This window comes from Periplaneta americana, chromosome 9 (assembly GCF_040183065.1).
Source record: "Periplaneta americana isolate PAMFEO1 chromosome 9, P.americana_PAMFEO1_priV1, whole genome shotgun sequence".
Lineage (NCBI taxonomy): Eukaryota > Metazoa > Arthropoda > Insecta > Blattodea > Blattidae > Periplaneta > Periplaneta americana.
In genome coordinates, this window is record NC_091125.1 from 43,557,212 (window position 1) to 43,571,502 (window position 14,291).

The following is a 14,291-nucleotide window of genomic DNA, read 5'->3' on the forward strand; positions in this document are numbered from 1 at the left end:
CCGGGCATCGAACCCGGGTCCTTGGTTCTATGTACCAAGCGCTCTGACCATTGAGCTACGCCGAATTCAATCCACAGCACAGGACCAGGCCACAAAGGGAAACATTGAAGGAGGAGAATTCGGTCCGGTGCTGTGGATTGAATTTGACGTAGCTCAGTGGTCAGAGCGCTTGGTACGTAGAACCAAGGACCCGGGTTCGATCCCCGGCACAGGAGCGAATTTTTCTCCTCAAATATTGATTGTTAATATTACAGATATTATTTTGTATGACAAATTAATAAATCTATAATATTGTAATACAGTATGTAGTTCCAATACAATGGAAAATATAATTCTAATATACTATTAAAACTCTATATATTTCCTTCAAAATTGTATAACTATTAGTACCGGAATTTTAAAAGTCTCAAATAAAATATTGCAATTGTCATTTAATCTATTCATCAAACATAATTATATTTAGAGAACTAGTTCAATTTCACACTATGGGATTAAAATATACCAAATGCCACTAGTGTCCTCTTGACAGAAGCAGTACCGTATTTCATTCCTGGTCTATATACAATTTCTAATAGACTACTTTTAACTGTTGCAGGTGCTTCCAAGGCAGCGGGTTCTTTCGAGATGATTATTATCGGTCGATTCTTTATTGGAGTCAATTCTGGTCTGAATGCTGGACTCGCGCCCATGTACCTCGCCGAGATATCACCGATACATTTGAGAGGAGCGGTAAGTTTGAGTTTGCTACAGGTAGAATGATAGAATTGCACTTACAACATTGGGCGAGTAAATATTACATTCATGACTCAGTTAATACGTAATGGTACGCAGGCAATGGCAAAGCAAGCTTTTGAAAGGAAAAGGAGTATCTTAGTATATAGGAGGACCTAGGGTTAAAAGAACTAAGGAAGAGGTTGGTGAAGTGCTTTGTGTGGAGTGTGGCATTATATGGAGCAGAAACATGAACATTATGACGAAGTGAAGATAAATGAATGGAAATATTTGAAAAGTGGATATGGAGAAGGATGGCGCGTGTGAAATGGACAGATAGAATAAGAAATATCGTCGTTGTTCCTGCAATAACTCCTATGTGACATATTTATCGATTTTCAGATTTTTGCTGCATTAAATAACTTAAATAGTGATGCAGCAAATAATAAAATCTCCTATATGTAATTATATTTTTTTCTTTCGAAAATGTAAGAATTCACAGTCAACTATGTATGGCTGCCATAGGATGAATAAATGTGTTTTTTTCCTCCTACTGAAAAATTGTATATTTTGCACACAGGATTTATTGCAGGAACAACGACGATATGAAGCTGTGTTGGAAAGAGGGGGTGAAGAAAGAATGATAATGAAACTGATCAGGAAGAGAAAAAGGAATTGGTTGGATTATTGGCTGACAAGAAACTGTCTACTAAAGGATGCACTGGAAGGAATGGTGAATGGGAGGAGAGTTCGGGGTAGAAAAAAATATCAGATGATAGACGACATTAAATAAATGGATCATATGCGGAGACTAAGAGGAAGGCAGAAAATAGGAAAGATTGGAGAATGCTGGATTTGCAGTGAAAGACCTGCCATTTGGCAGAACATTATGTATGTATGTACGTATGTATGTATGTATGTATGTATGTATGTATGTATGTATGTATGTATGTATGTATGTATGTATGTATGTACGTACACAGGAAGAATCAAAAAGTTAAATTTCTATATTGCGTCGACCAGCATAATTGCTGAGAAAGCCTGTAAGAGAGATTGATGACGCACAAACAGTTATTCACTACCTATTGGTAAGTTCTTCTTTGTGTTTGGCACTACAGACAGATAACCTATCGGACCTCGGTCACACGAAGTTTCTCCTGTAATGTCATAGCGCCACATTCAAACTCCATGGTTATTTCAAAGACACTTTGTTCAAGTGTTCGAGAGGTATTATTATTATTATTATTATTATTATTATTATTATTATTATTATTATTATTATTAATTTATCATAATCAAAGTAAATTAGTTTTTCAGTAGTTAATTATGATTTCTTTGATGGGGCTGTCTCCTTCAGATAACTAGTTCTCAAATTTTCAGCATTACAAATTCGCTTTTCTCCCTTGCACAACTTTTTTTATGAACATCGCTTAAAAGTTTTGGGAAGATACAAGTAGTGGATTGGATAGGACTAATCTATATCTATCAGCAAGGTAGATATCCTCAGGACCACTTACTACCTACTGTCGTCGATAGTGGAGTGATTGCTATTCTTGCCATTGATCTGAAATAACACGACAAATTATTGGGTGGGCTCAGACCCCACGAATCCATATAAGTTGGCGCCACTGTTAAAGACGATAAAAATTGTTTGCATATTCTCAGACTATGCAGAGGCCTCTGATGCTCCAATCATAAACAATATATAAATCGAATTCTAACATTGTTGCGACAATTTTGGAAAACTTCTGTGAGATTGTTAAACTGTTGTAAGGCCTGGAAGTAGGTTAATAGTATTAGGTATCCAAAGCTTAACCTTCACCTAAAAGTAATATAAATCTAAACATTCTACCCCTTCTGCTTCTGGAATAAGATTAAGCTAGTTTAAAGATATGAATGACGCAAACTCTAAATCGTATCAACAGACCCCTCAGTGTTTTCGATATACTGTATTAATTTATTTTTCTTATTCTTCACTTAACAAGTCCATAATAAAGCTGTTTAAGAATATTATAAATAAAATTTAATTTTTTTTTTCAATCTAGTAACAACTATACAAATGGGCATTGATACCATGTTCATTTGTCTCTTTCAGGTCGGTACTGTGTATCAGTTGGTCATCACTATCTCCATTCTGGTGTCTCAGATCTTGGGCTTGGAGTCTATACTAGGAACGAAGGATAGCTGGCCAATTTTACTGGCAATTACAATAATTCCAGCTATATTTCAAGTAGTAACGCTACCTATCTGTCCTGAATCGCCCAAGTACCTGTTGCTCAGCAAAGGACAAGAGATAGAAGCACAGAGAGGTGAGAGACACGCATATTGGTACTGCAGAAAGACAACTTTTCAAATCATTTTTTACGGTTGAAATACATTTTTTCACTTCCTTTTGCTTGTTATGTATATAAACAATATTACTACTTAATTTCAGTGTTTATAGGGAGAATATAGGAAGGAGTAGGTAGATTTAAATTATTCTCGAATGAATTTAATGCGTAATTATGGCTAGTATCTAATCTAGTTAACAATCTCATTAACTTATAAAGCAAAGTTAAAATTTTCCTTGTACAAGTCACGGGGACATATGAGGGCAAGAAGATATTCCTTTCATGTTTTTTTTTTTTAATAGTGCTACCAGAAATGTAGCCTATATACTCAAGTAAAAGTAATGCATGGTGCTACAGCCCACAAAGAGTCAAGACCAAGCTGTTACAGCTGGTTTCTGAAACTGGATGTCACTACTTATTGTAGCTTCCAAAATTTATCACAATGCTTGCTGGGCATAAATCCCATACACTGGCCGAAATTTCATGAGGACACGAATCAGCGCACATTCTGTAACACGAGTCGTAGGCATGATGCCTTAGCCCATTATGCTGTAGCCACGGGACACAAAATGTACACACCATTATAGGAAAAACACAATCATTTTACATGTGAAATTGGATTCTATGCCATTCAGATGAACCACAATATCCATATTGAAAAGCTGCAAATCCAAGATATAATCATTACATAATTTAATTAAACTGTTTTAATTTCTTACTTCTGATCTCACTAACATCGCATACTTCTAACTCATAATGATTATATTATCACATTAAATTTAGAATAATTTTACATCATAGGTGGTTTCAGTTTGAAACGTAACTAATTTGATATATTTAATAATTTTGCATTAGTTCTCCTATCAATGCATTAAACAAATATAATTATAACTCTTTTGAATCATATTAAATAGTTTTCTATTTCCTGCAGCCCTGACATGGTTGCGTGGCAGCATTGAGGTGCACGACGAGATGGATGATATGCGCAATGAGTACGAATCCATGAAGCTCATACCCAAAGTGACACTGAAGGAAATGTTTGTCAATCCTACTCTTCGCATACCCCTCTTCATAGCTATGACAATTATGGTTGCCCAACAGTTGTCAGGAATTAATGCTGTAAGTGTTATTACTTATCTTAATTAAAAATTGTGTTTCAACTTTCACTTCGAGTAATATAATTATAATTAATTCAAAATAGTGTTATTACTTATCTTAACTTAAGATTGTGTTTCAGCTTTCTCTTCAAGTAATATGCTTATTCAAAATATTTCTATTGATGGATATTCCATAATTTTATTTCCGCCTTCATATGATTTTTCCAATGGAAGTTAGTGCTAGAAAAGTTAACATTGTTACAATATGTTTTATGAGTTTATTTGATTTTTTATACATGCTTTTTCATTTCTTTACCGTTAGCTTTCATTTCTTATACATAGTTATAAACAATGACTTTAATTTCTCCTAACACTAGAAGAATTGGGGGGGGGGAGAAGGAACTGGCCACCCTACCCCATTATATCCTGGCCTAGTGCCTGATTGGTATCGCTTGTGAGGTACAGGCCTGTCTTCGTACAGTTGACTAAACAACAACTAGAAGACTAGACGGTTATAACGAAGTAACAATATCCTAGAATGTGAAATTAGGCATTTATCACGTCTTTGTGCATATATAACTTTTAATAACTTTTAAACCACCATGCTATTGAAATCTTCATTGATTTAAATGTGTCATACAAAGTAGAGATGAACGCAATTTCAGTGCTTCAGTTGAAAGAAATTATTGCTGAGAAATTGTTATTTAGATCACTTTGAGGAAGGAAACTTTTTTTCCTCCTACTGTTCTTATTTGATCTCTTGGAAGAATTGATGACAAGATGCAGATTGAATTATTAGATATGAATTTAAATCTTTCACGTCCTAAGTTCCTGTAGCAATCAGTCAAGTCGCGTTTTATCATTGATATACTATTGTATTAATTATATCTATATTTTAATATAAAATGCAATAAAAGCAGAGTTTTCTCATTTTAATGTAGAATGTAAAGACAGCCACATAGGTGGTTCACAGCCTCTATAAGTTGAAAGACTGGTATTTTTATATTGATTCCTCCCTGCCCATTGTTTCACATTTGCATTTCCTTGCTGCAGGTGATGTTCTTCTCAACAAAAATCTTCACGATGGCGCAGTTGGATGCAAAGAATGCACAGTATGCTACACTGGGAATGGGTGCAGTGAACGTGTTCATGACACTCGTATCCATGGTCGTTGTGGAGAAAGCAGGCAGAAAGACTCTCTTGCTCGTTGGCTTTTCTGGAATGTGCTGCACGACTATACTGCTCACCATCTGTCTTGCTTACGTGCAGGTATGTATGTCACCCTTTAATGTCCTGAATCACTTTGATGTGTAATGTAAGAGATAAACGTATTTTTTAAGAGATTTATATCGACATCAGTAAGGTGTTCTTAACACTTACAAAAAAACTCCTTATTAGCATAAGATCTTTACATTAAACTTATAATTATGATAGGTTTGGATAGTAATTAGTGTAAGTTAGGTTAGAGTAAATTAAATTTTGCTGTTATGACTGAAGTTAAATAAAGGTGAATATTATTTATGTCCCAGCCACTTTAGGAACTTCATAAAATACCTTGAAAATGCTTTGGAGTTATAGTATTGATTAGTAGAAATTGATGTAATCACTAAGAAAGCTGTAAGCCCACCCAACATGCCCTAAATATGTACCTTACTTATATACGAAAATCGTCATGTGTGAACGAACAATACGGCCATATTTCTTTAATGTAACAGTGTGTTTCAGTGTTACCAACATAGTAATAATACTACACACTTAATCAAACGTAATCTAACCTGTCACATAATACTACACATCTGTAGTAACATTCCTCACATTCAGTATCATTTCGTTTTCATGTATTGCCGGCCCTGCCAATAATGTCGGTTGCCATCTAGTGGAAGTGGATCGTACTAATTTCAAGAAGAAAATATGGCGACTTTCATAATAATTACATTTTACATGTTTCGTGATATACTAATGTGTCAGTGTAGTAATAATTACCGGTATATATAGTGCAATAAGAATTGAAATGTGTTGTGGTTGTGATAAAAATATTGAAAATTGGTTTATAGTGCTACATTGCCAATGATAAAAGTGTGCAATATTCATTCTTTGGTCGGTGGATGCTCTATATTGATTTAAATAAATTTATTGGGTATGGTAGCCTATAAATTTCACAATATTAAATTAACAATTCTGAATGAGTACATAATAACAGCAGCAAACTGAAATAAATGAAAGGGCGGTAAAAGTCCATAAGTAGGCCTATATTAAAATTATATATGTATAGTTAAATAATAACGCGTAAAATTATACAATACCGTAACTAAATTGTACTACATAAATTCAGCTTATAACAGAAAGACAAAATTTTCTGCTCTTCTGATTTGACTCATTTTATGATTAAGCTGACTGGTAATGTGTATTCGTCCAGTACCAGTCCTGGGGAATAGTTCTCGGTAATTGATTGAACAGATAGGTTTCTCCTTTCTCTGCCTTCCCTGATGATGGAGCCAATATGCAGCTCCGAAATCTTGTTGTCTTTGCATCTATGACACATTGCAAATATCCAAAAATGTCGTACCAATTTGTAGTTATATTCATAATAAAAAAGAAAAATAATCTGTACTGTAGCTACAATGTATGGTAGGCCTACATGTATTTACAGGAAGCTGATCCATTTTTGTTGATTATACCTTATGAATAACAGTGTAATTATTAATACTATTAATTACTATATACTTAATTCGCACTGCTAGTTCTGGAATGAGCAGTAGCAATTATTCATTTTTATCATGAAGATTGATTATTCAAATGTTTAACCTGCAATCACAATGGAGAGGCACAATGTATAATGTGTAAAAAACACATTACTTACTTACAAATGGCTTTTAAGGAACCTACAGGTTCATAGCGGCCCTCACATAAGCCCGCCATCAGTCCCTATCCTGTGCAAGATTAATTCAGTCTCTATCATCATATCCCACCTCCCTCAAATCCATTTTAATATTATCCTCCCATCTACGTCTCGGCCTCTCCAAAGGTCTTTTTTTCTCCTGCCTCCCAACTAACACTCAATATGCATTTCTGGATTCGCCCATACGTGCTACATGCCCTGCCCATCTCAAACGTTTTATCTGTAAGAAATTTAATGTATGATGTATATAATTCCCATGAATACAAAAAAATCGCGGGAGATAATAGCACGAAAATGAAAGTTTTATTGTAATTATTATTTATTTGTTTGTTTAAATACCATCTCGATTCCTTAACTTTCTTAAGTTTGCAGCAGAAGTAATGTCAATGTTCTTGTTGTTTTCTAATGCCAGACGTTTGACAATAAAGTCATTTGACCTCTTGCACTCCAATATTTTTCAAAGATATTATCATGGCCAGCCACTAAAGCACAGTATAAGTAATGTCAATGTTTAGAAGCATTTATAGGTGCGAACAGTTTTCTCACAAATGAATCCCAACAAAATTAGGCGAAGATGACGTTTTTATAGTCCATTATGAGGATCCAGCAAGACTGACATTGGAAGAATTATTTCTAGAGAACATTACACAAATTTACAGTGTTGAAACTTTCACAAATTAATAAGGACAAACCAGGATATTTGTGTATGTGTGTGAAAATAAAATACACTTGAATTAGGCCCTATTTTATTTTTATGATGAAAAATACGTAAATAAAACATAAACATTTTTACAAAGTGTCAGAATATGTTGCGCATTTATTTATGAATAGGTAGTGTCATTCACAATATATAAAACATTTAATATTTAAGAATTATTTTTGTTATAATGTGAAATAATTTTTTATTAAGAATTACTACAAAGAAATTTTATTTAACATGAGTGTCGAAACATAAATTTCCTAAATAAGTGATCCTAGTAAAGCTATGTATGTATAGCCTAGTGTGGTAAACATTCATTTACATGCCGTGACATTTGCCAACACCACAGTACTCGCAGAGTCCAATCTGATAGACAGCAGTTCGTAATTTTTCTCGTGTCCTTGACATACCTGCTCTAAATGAAAAGCATATACTTCAATACCATACTTTCTCTCTTCACAGGGCGGTGCTCTTTGGATTTCATATGTGAGCATTCTCCTAGTGATCCTGTTTGTGGTAATGTTTGCTATTGGACCTGGCTCTATTCCCTGGTTCTTGGTGTCAGAGCTGTTTAACCAGTCTGCAAGAGGGGCAGCCACAAGTCTTGCTGTTGCGGTCAACTGGACTGCTAATTTCATTGTCGGCATTGGCTTCTTGCCATTACAGGTCAGTGATTTGAATCTTACTAGTTTGTTTACAGTATATTAAAAGAGAAAGTAAAATAAATATTATTTTTCTTGAAGATTAGCTCTACAATGTATTTGGACTCAATTTCTTGACCTGGCAAGCCTTTTATTTTTCCTCCATTCTTTTTTTAAATAACCTTTCTCTTAATGTTTTTTCCAAATAGACTTTCTTCTGTAGATCAAACTAGAATCTGCTTAGACGCAACAATGCATGTTCTTAAAGAAGGAAATGTTTTCATAGTGTTTGAAGTGAAGATAACAATTAAAAACAGCACATGTCCAAAATGTGACTATTTTATTTTTTTTATCTTTATGTGTTCTTGATTTCAAGCTACAGTTATCTATGTTGCCCAGTTCCACTAAAATGGTACACGTCATTAGATATAACAATGTAAAATAAGGATGCTTTCACAAAAACTACAATCAGGAACTTTTTTTGTTTCTCCTACAAAATTTTGTACTATGGACTAATGCTGTTTTTTAACTTTAATTTTTCTATTTGATGCGAAATACTGATATATATTAATTTCTTGCACATTGAATAACCGGTAATATTTTATTGTACCTATTGTAGGAAGCCTTGGGTGGACACGTATTCATTATCTTCACCGTCCTGCTGGCATTGTTTGTGCTGTTTGTGTACAAGAAGGTTCCAGAAACGAAAAACAAGACAATAGAGGAAATCAGCTCTATGTTTCGGCAGATATCTTACCAGTGAAAGATAATCTTTTGAATAAAAAGGAATCTGAAATCTTAAAATGTTACTCTCTGTATTGGCTAGGAGAATGTATTCAGAAATAGTTGATTTTCTAAAACAAATTTTGCACACAGTAGTCTATGATACAACTGTGTACAATTTCGGTTTTGTTTTTGAGAACTGCTAGCTGTTTATATTCAGAGATGAAAAAGAGGCCCTGAATTGTGATCTTTCAAGTTTGATGACTTCATTTTAACGTTGTCACAGTCAAACATATTACAACCCAAGTATGAGTACATTACTAGGAGATGAGTATTTCTTTTCCCACTTGCTAGTAAACAGTTGAAGTTTTAGGTTTTTTATTAGTATTTGAAAAAATATAAATATGAAAATAAAAATTATTTTTCTATAAATTTTAAACCCATTTTTAAGAACGTACTCAGACCCATCCATCTTTCCTTGTGGTTGGTATTTGTGACAATCTTTCCATTGCTGGGACAGAGACACTTGAAGGAAATGACTGAATTTTCTCTTTAGCGTGTACAGTTTTGAGTTTGAAAGACGACGTTTTAAAATGAACAATAACATTTTTACAAACGCAAGTCTAAGTCAAATTTGATGCTGCAAAGCAATGAGGCGCCTCTTGAATAAAATTTATTACTTCAGTTCTCAGGTAACTTAGCCTGGAGTAACAAAGAGTCTTGACTGAAGAGGACGCAATGTCTTGTTTCTGTGCTGGAGTGGAATTTGAATACCTACAGTTTTGTGATTAAGTTATTGAGAACTTTAAATTCCATTTCACCAGAGAACTTGTCCATTATTTATTGTTTCCCTCTGAAGGGAGTCGACAAAGGTTGCACCAACATCTGACACATTGTCTACTGGCTTAAACAGTATTTTTATCATTATAGTGGAAAATAAAAGCTTTTGCGCTTTTTGCCTTGTATGCACCACATTGACTGGTATTTTGTTCAATATAATAATAGTGGAGTTTGAGTGCCCAGAACTAAAGAGTCATAGGATTCGTTCAATCTACTAGAGGCAGGAGCCCACCTGCCAGGAGAATATATATTTTTTTCCCAGTAAATTCATGGTTTTACTCAGGATATAGTTCAGGCAATTAAATATAATCTTTTTAGTGTAATTATTAAAAGATTTCGTTAATTATTTTGAATTTTATATATATATATATATATATATATATATATAACAAGTTTTCCATTCTTAGCTCCGAACGCAATTCATGGGTGTGCTCCTGCACGAATGTAAGAAATAAACGAGAATTGAGTCTTCAAGATGTAATTTGCTCATGTTCTGCTTTAGAACTTTATGGTGACAGAGCAAATTAATTTTTGTTACCTCGTTCACCTTGAACAAAGATTCAATAGTACTGTGATAAAGTAAAATATTTTGTTGTTGAGTGAGACATCATTGTCCCTCATAATAAAAACAAATAGGAGGAGTAGATGAAATAAAATCTCATAATATATTTTTTGTAATAATCAGACTTGCTCCATGATAGGTTAGAGAAAATTGTTGACTACCCTGACAGAGGGGATTCCAAGCCCTCATATTGTATTTCAATAAGTGCCAATTTGATCAGATTCCATATCGCTAAAAAAATATAAAAGCCATAAATGAACATTTTACACTGATACAGATGTTGGTGAGCCATGTTGGGTAGTACGATATTCAGGTGCACCTACTGTCTCTCTTTGTGAAAATTTGCTCTGTTGCCAGGAGTGAATTTGATTCTCGTTGTAAGTCAGCTGTTGTCAGTAATATGTATTATTTGTGACTGCACTTCAATTATCGTATATGTTACATTCAGATTCCAGTTTCATGATATGTTATTTCAGTGATACGAGTCTGTCATTTTCTACACTTATTGAAGTATATAAATGAGAGTTTTAATTTTGTACAAAGTTGGTTCACATGGAAGTGAAGACAATACTCAATCTGTTGACTGCATGGTAACAGCCAGTTGACACCTTCATATTCAAACTATTATTTTTTATTCAGAATCATAATTTTTTCTACATAATCATGTATTATAATTTTAATTTAAATGAACATAAATTGTATATTAATTTAAATTTTTTACTATCATTTTCGGCTATTATTATTTATTTACCTAGTATGGAAGAGCTAGTGAAGCTAAACAAACAAGTTTAAAATCATAGTGCATAGCTAGTCGGCATACAAAAGGCAGTAAGAGGGTACATTCATCAGTCTCGCTGCCATGAATATAATGGTAGGGGTACAATGCTGAAGTCATTTGTAATGCTGCAAATAGAAAATACAAGTCGCCACTGTCCACAATTTTCTATTGTAAATTAATTTTTGAAGTGCCTAAAATAGATTTTTAGTAGCCCACGGATAAAAAGAAATCCTGTGAAGCATTCCGTATGAAAAATATGAAAAGTATTTATAATATAGATAAAAAAAAGTATAGAATAACGAGAACGCTTATAGTCCTGTGTTAAATATTTATTTTCAATTGAAGTTGCAGAAATTAACACTCTTTCTCTACGCAGACGAATATTTAGAATGTTAAATAATGGAAAAATAATTTTAAAATATGATGAGGTAATATGATGTATAAAGTGAATGTGGTCATCTATTTACTTGTGAAGTCGAATAGAAATATGGATCGATCAAATGAAAATTGTGGGCAGAGTTCCTCAAAATGTGTGTGCATTGTGAAGACATGTAGTCCTGGGTTCCACTTAACTAAAAGGCTGGTTATATTTGTTCACAGTTCAAAATTAAATTAAATTCTCAAATGTATCTGGACTGTGAATTCCTTAACCTTTTGATAGTTACAAAATTTCTAATTATGGTACTGTACTTCAACAGTACTATTTTCAAATTGATATGTCAATTTTAAAGTAATCTTCTGAAGAGATTGAAATATATTTTCAAACATACTATTGCTAATCTGATAAGAGAAAAGATTTTAAATAAAATAAAATCATTCTACTTCAGGGGCTTAAATATATATTACTACACCAGAACATTAATAGTCGAGTCGACAGCAAGAGGTTAAGGAGACTTAACTCGGCCACTGCTGGGCTGGTTGCCTACATTATTGGAACATTCCTGGATGTAGTAGAGTGAATCGATTTACATAGAAAATGAAGGTGATTTTGACAGTTGATATTAACTGCATGAGTAGATTTCTTCAGCCTGTACTCTGAAAAGCATCAGTAACCTGTTTAGCCATGTAACTGTGTTAGGTTTAGTACCAGTATGAACTTGTACGTAACTTATATAATTTGTAGACTACGGATTTTCATTTGTATATAGTTTTATTAAGAAATTTTAGAAATGTTGCTTTTATTGTGAGTAATTGTTAATTTTATGTACAGTGTATGAACAAAGCGTGTTTGTGATTTGTGCCACAAGAGAAGACTGTGAGAATATAAATATATATAGTGACAATGTATTATAACTATTACAACTAAGGAAAAACTGTTTCAATTATTTACCTTCTTCCCTAGCTGCAATCCTTACATTCCTATGAATATTAGTAAGATATTTTAAAGTTCATTTAAGAAAATTTCTTGGTGTTTCGCACAGTGTCCTTGCTTACAGCTGTCGTCAAGAGAAATTTTGTTCTAATAATAATATTGTTAATAACATGATTCTTGAAGTACGTATAATAATAATTGTTATTGGTAAAAATAATGTAATTTACAAGTACAAAGTAGGAACAATGTGAGGATTAGGAATTGCAATGAAAAGTTTCAATCCGGGGAAGTGCCATGAGTTTGTGGATGCAAGTAGCAGCGATAACAGAAGGAACTGGACACTGGTTGGGTGACAGAAACATTGGGAACGTTTACTGAGACTCACTGTATATGACCTATGAATCTGAATGTGAAACTTAAACGAAGATTTATTCCGTTAATTACTCTCTTCAGAAGTGAAATATAGTTTCTGTTGATTAACTAGCTTGTTTCACTTGCTCCACTTACAACGCCTATTATTTGCATGAAGGAATTTTATTAATAGTATTATTCAATTAGGGTAATGAAAACTGCTCGAAGCACTCTATTAAATTTTATAAATTGACTGGTTCTCTTTTTTTTTTTTTTTTTTTTTTTTTTTGTAGCATGAGAAGTTGAAAATTTTCAGCATTATTAAATTTAAAAGTAAACAATATTATTTCTTACTAATGATAATACGTTAAAACTTGTTAAATTAAAAACTTTTAATAATGTACTGTGTTAAAATATTGAAATTTAAGACTTGTACCTAGATTCGGCATGTTAATGACGGAAAAGTATAGTATCGGTACCTACTTCTTAGTTTTCAATAGTTTAACATAATACCATACATTATTAAAAGTTACCATATTAATTTAAAAAGTTTTAATATGCTATCATTAGTGATAATATACAAGTGTTAAAAATATGTGGCTCAAGAATGAGTGATATCTTAATCGCTTTCTTAAATTGTGAAATGTTTACATCCACACATCACACATTTCATACCAATGCTGCACATACACATTATTGTTAGAATCGAAAATGCTCGAAACCGAGAACCAATCGAAGAGTATGATCCCAAAACATGTTAAGTCCATTTTTGTGAAAGAATTGAGCTAGTTCTTTTATCTACCCATCTACAGACTGAGCAAGTTTCCAAGTGACATACTCATACACGGAACTTTTAGACAAGGATTGGCGTTGTTTTGGAAGAAAGAAAAATAATGATAGAGGTCTCGAAGTATACTACGTATATATAAGTCATAAAAATGGCCAAATGGACTGAGAAAGTTTTGAGATTACACTCTTCCATTATGTATAACCCTGATCAATAGGAATCTATTATATAAAGAAATCACTTGGCACTAGGTTACAAGGAGAAATTTTAAACACATTCTATGTTTGTAGGAAAATATTTCGAAGAACCAGAAAGCAGAAGATGAATTATCTTTAAGGATATCGAAACTACTCTATTCTACATAGTTCAATAGAGAAATTTTCTTTCTGATGAAAGTAAAGTATGCCAGTATTGAATTATAGAAATAGCAGTATTTAATTATCAAGAAGAAAGGAAGATAGACTTTATCGCATTATGTACAAAGTATAACAGAAAAATATAATGTAATTAAAACTCTACATTCTTAATGATTAAATGATTAAAGTATTTTATATGGCATT

General features: G+C 33.0%; 1 protein-coding gene across 7 annotated transcripts in view; it reads left to right on the top strand.

Moving 5' to 3' along the window:
• The window catches only part of LOC138705869 (solute carrier family 2, facilitated glucose transporter member 1-like), a 243,569-nt gene extending 230,975 nt beyond the window's left edge, over positions 1–12,594 (top strand). For all 7 annotated transcript variants that reach the window (XM_069834567.1, XM_069834568.1, XM_069834570.1 and 4 more), the window contains 6 exons: positions 596–729; positions 2,807–3,020; positions 3,973–4,160; positions 5,192–5,407; positions 8,200–8,403; positions 8,998–12,594. In XM_069834567.1, the coding sequence (XP_069690668.1) occupies positions 596–729; positions 2,807–3,020; positions 3,973–4,160; positions 5,192–5,407; positions 8,200–8,403; positions 8,998–9,141 (1,100 nt within the window). In that variant the 3' untranslated portion in view covers positions 9,142–12,594. The remainder of the gene's footprint in view (positions 1–595; positions 730–2,806; positions 3,021–3,972; positions 4,161–5,191; positions 5,408–8,199; positions 8,404–8,997) is intronic.
• The last annotated feature ends 1,697 nt before the right edge of the window (positions 12,595–14,291 follow it).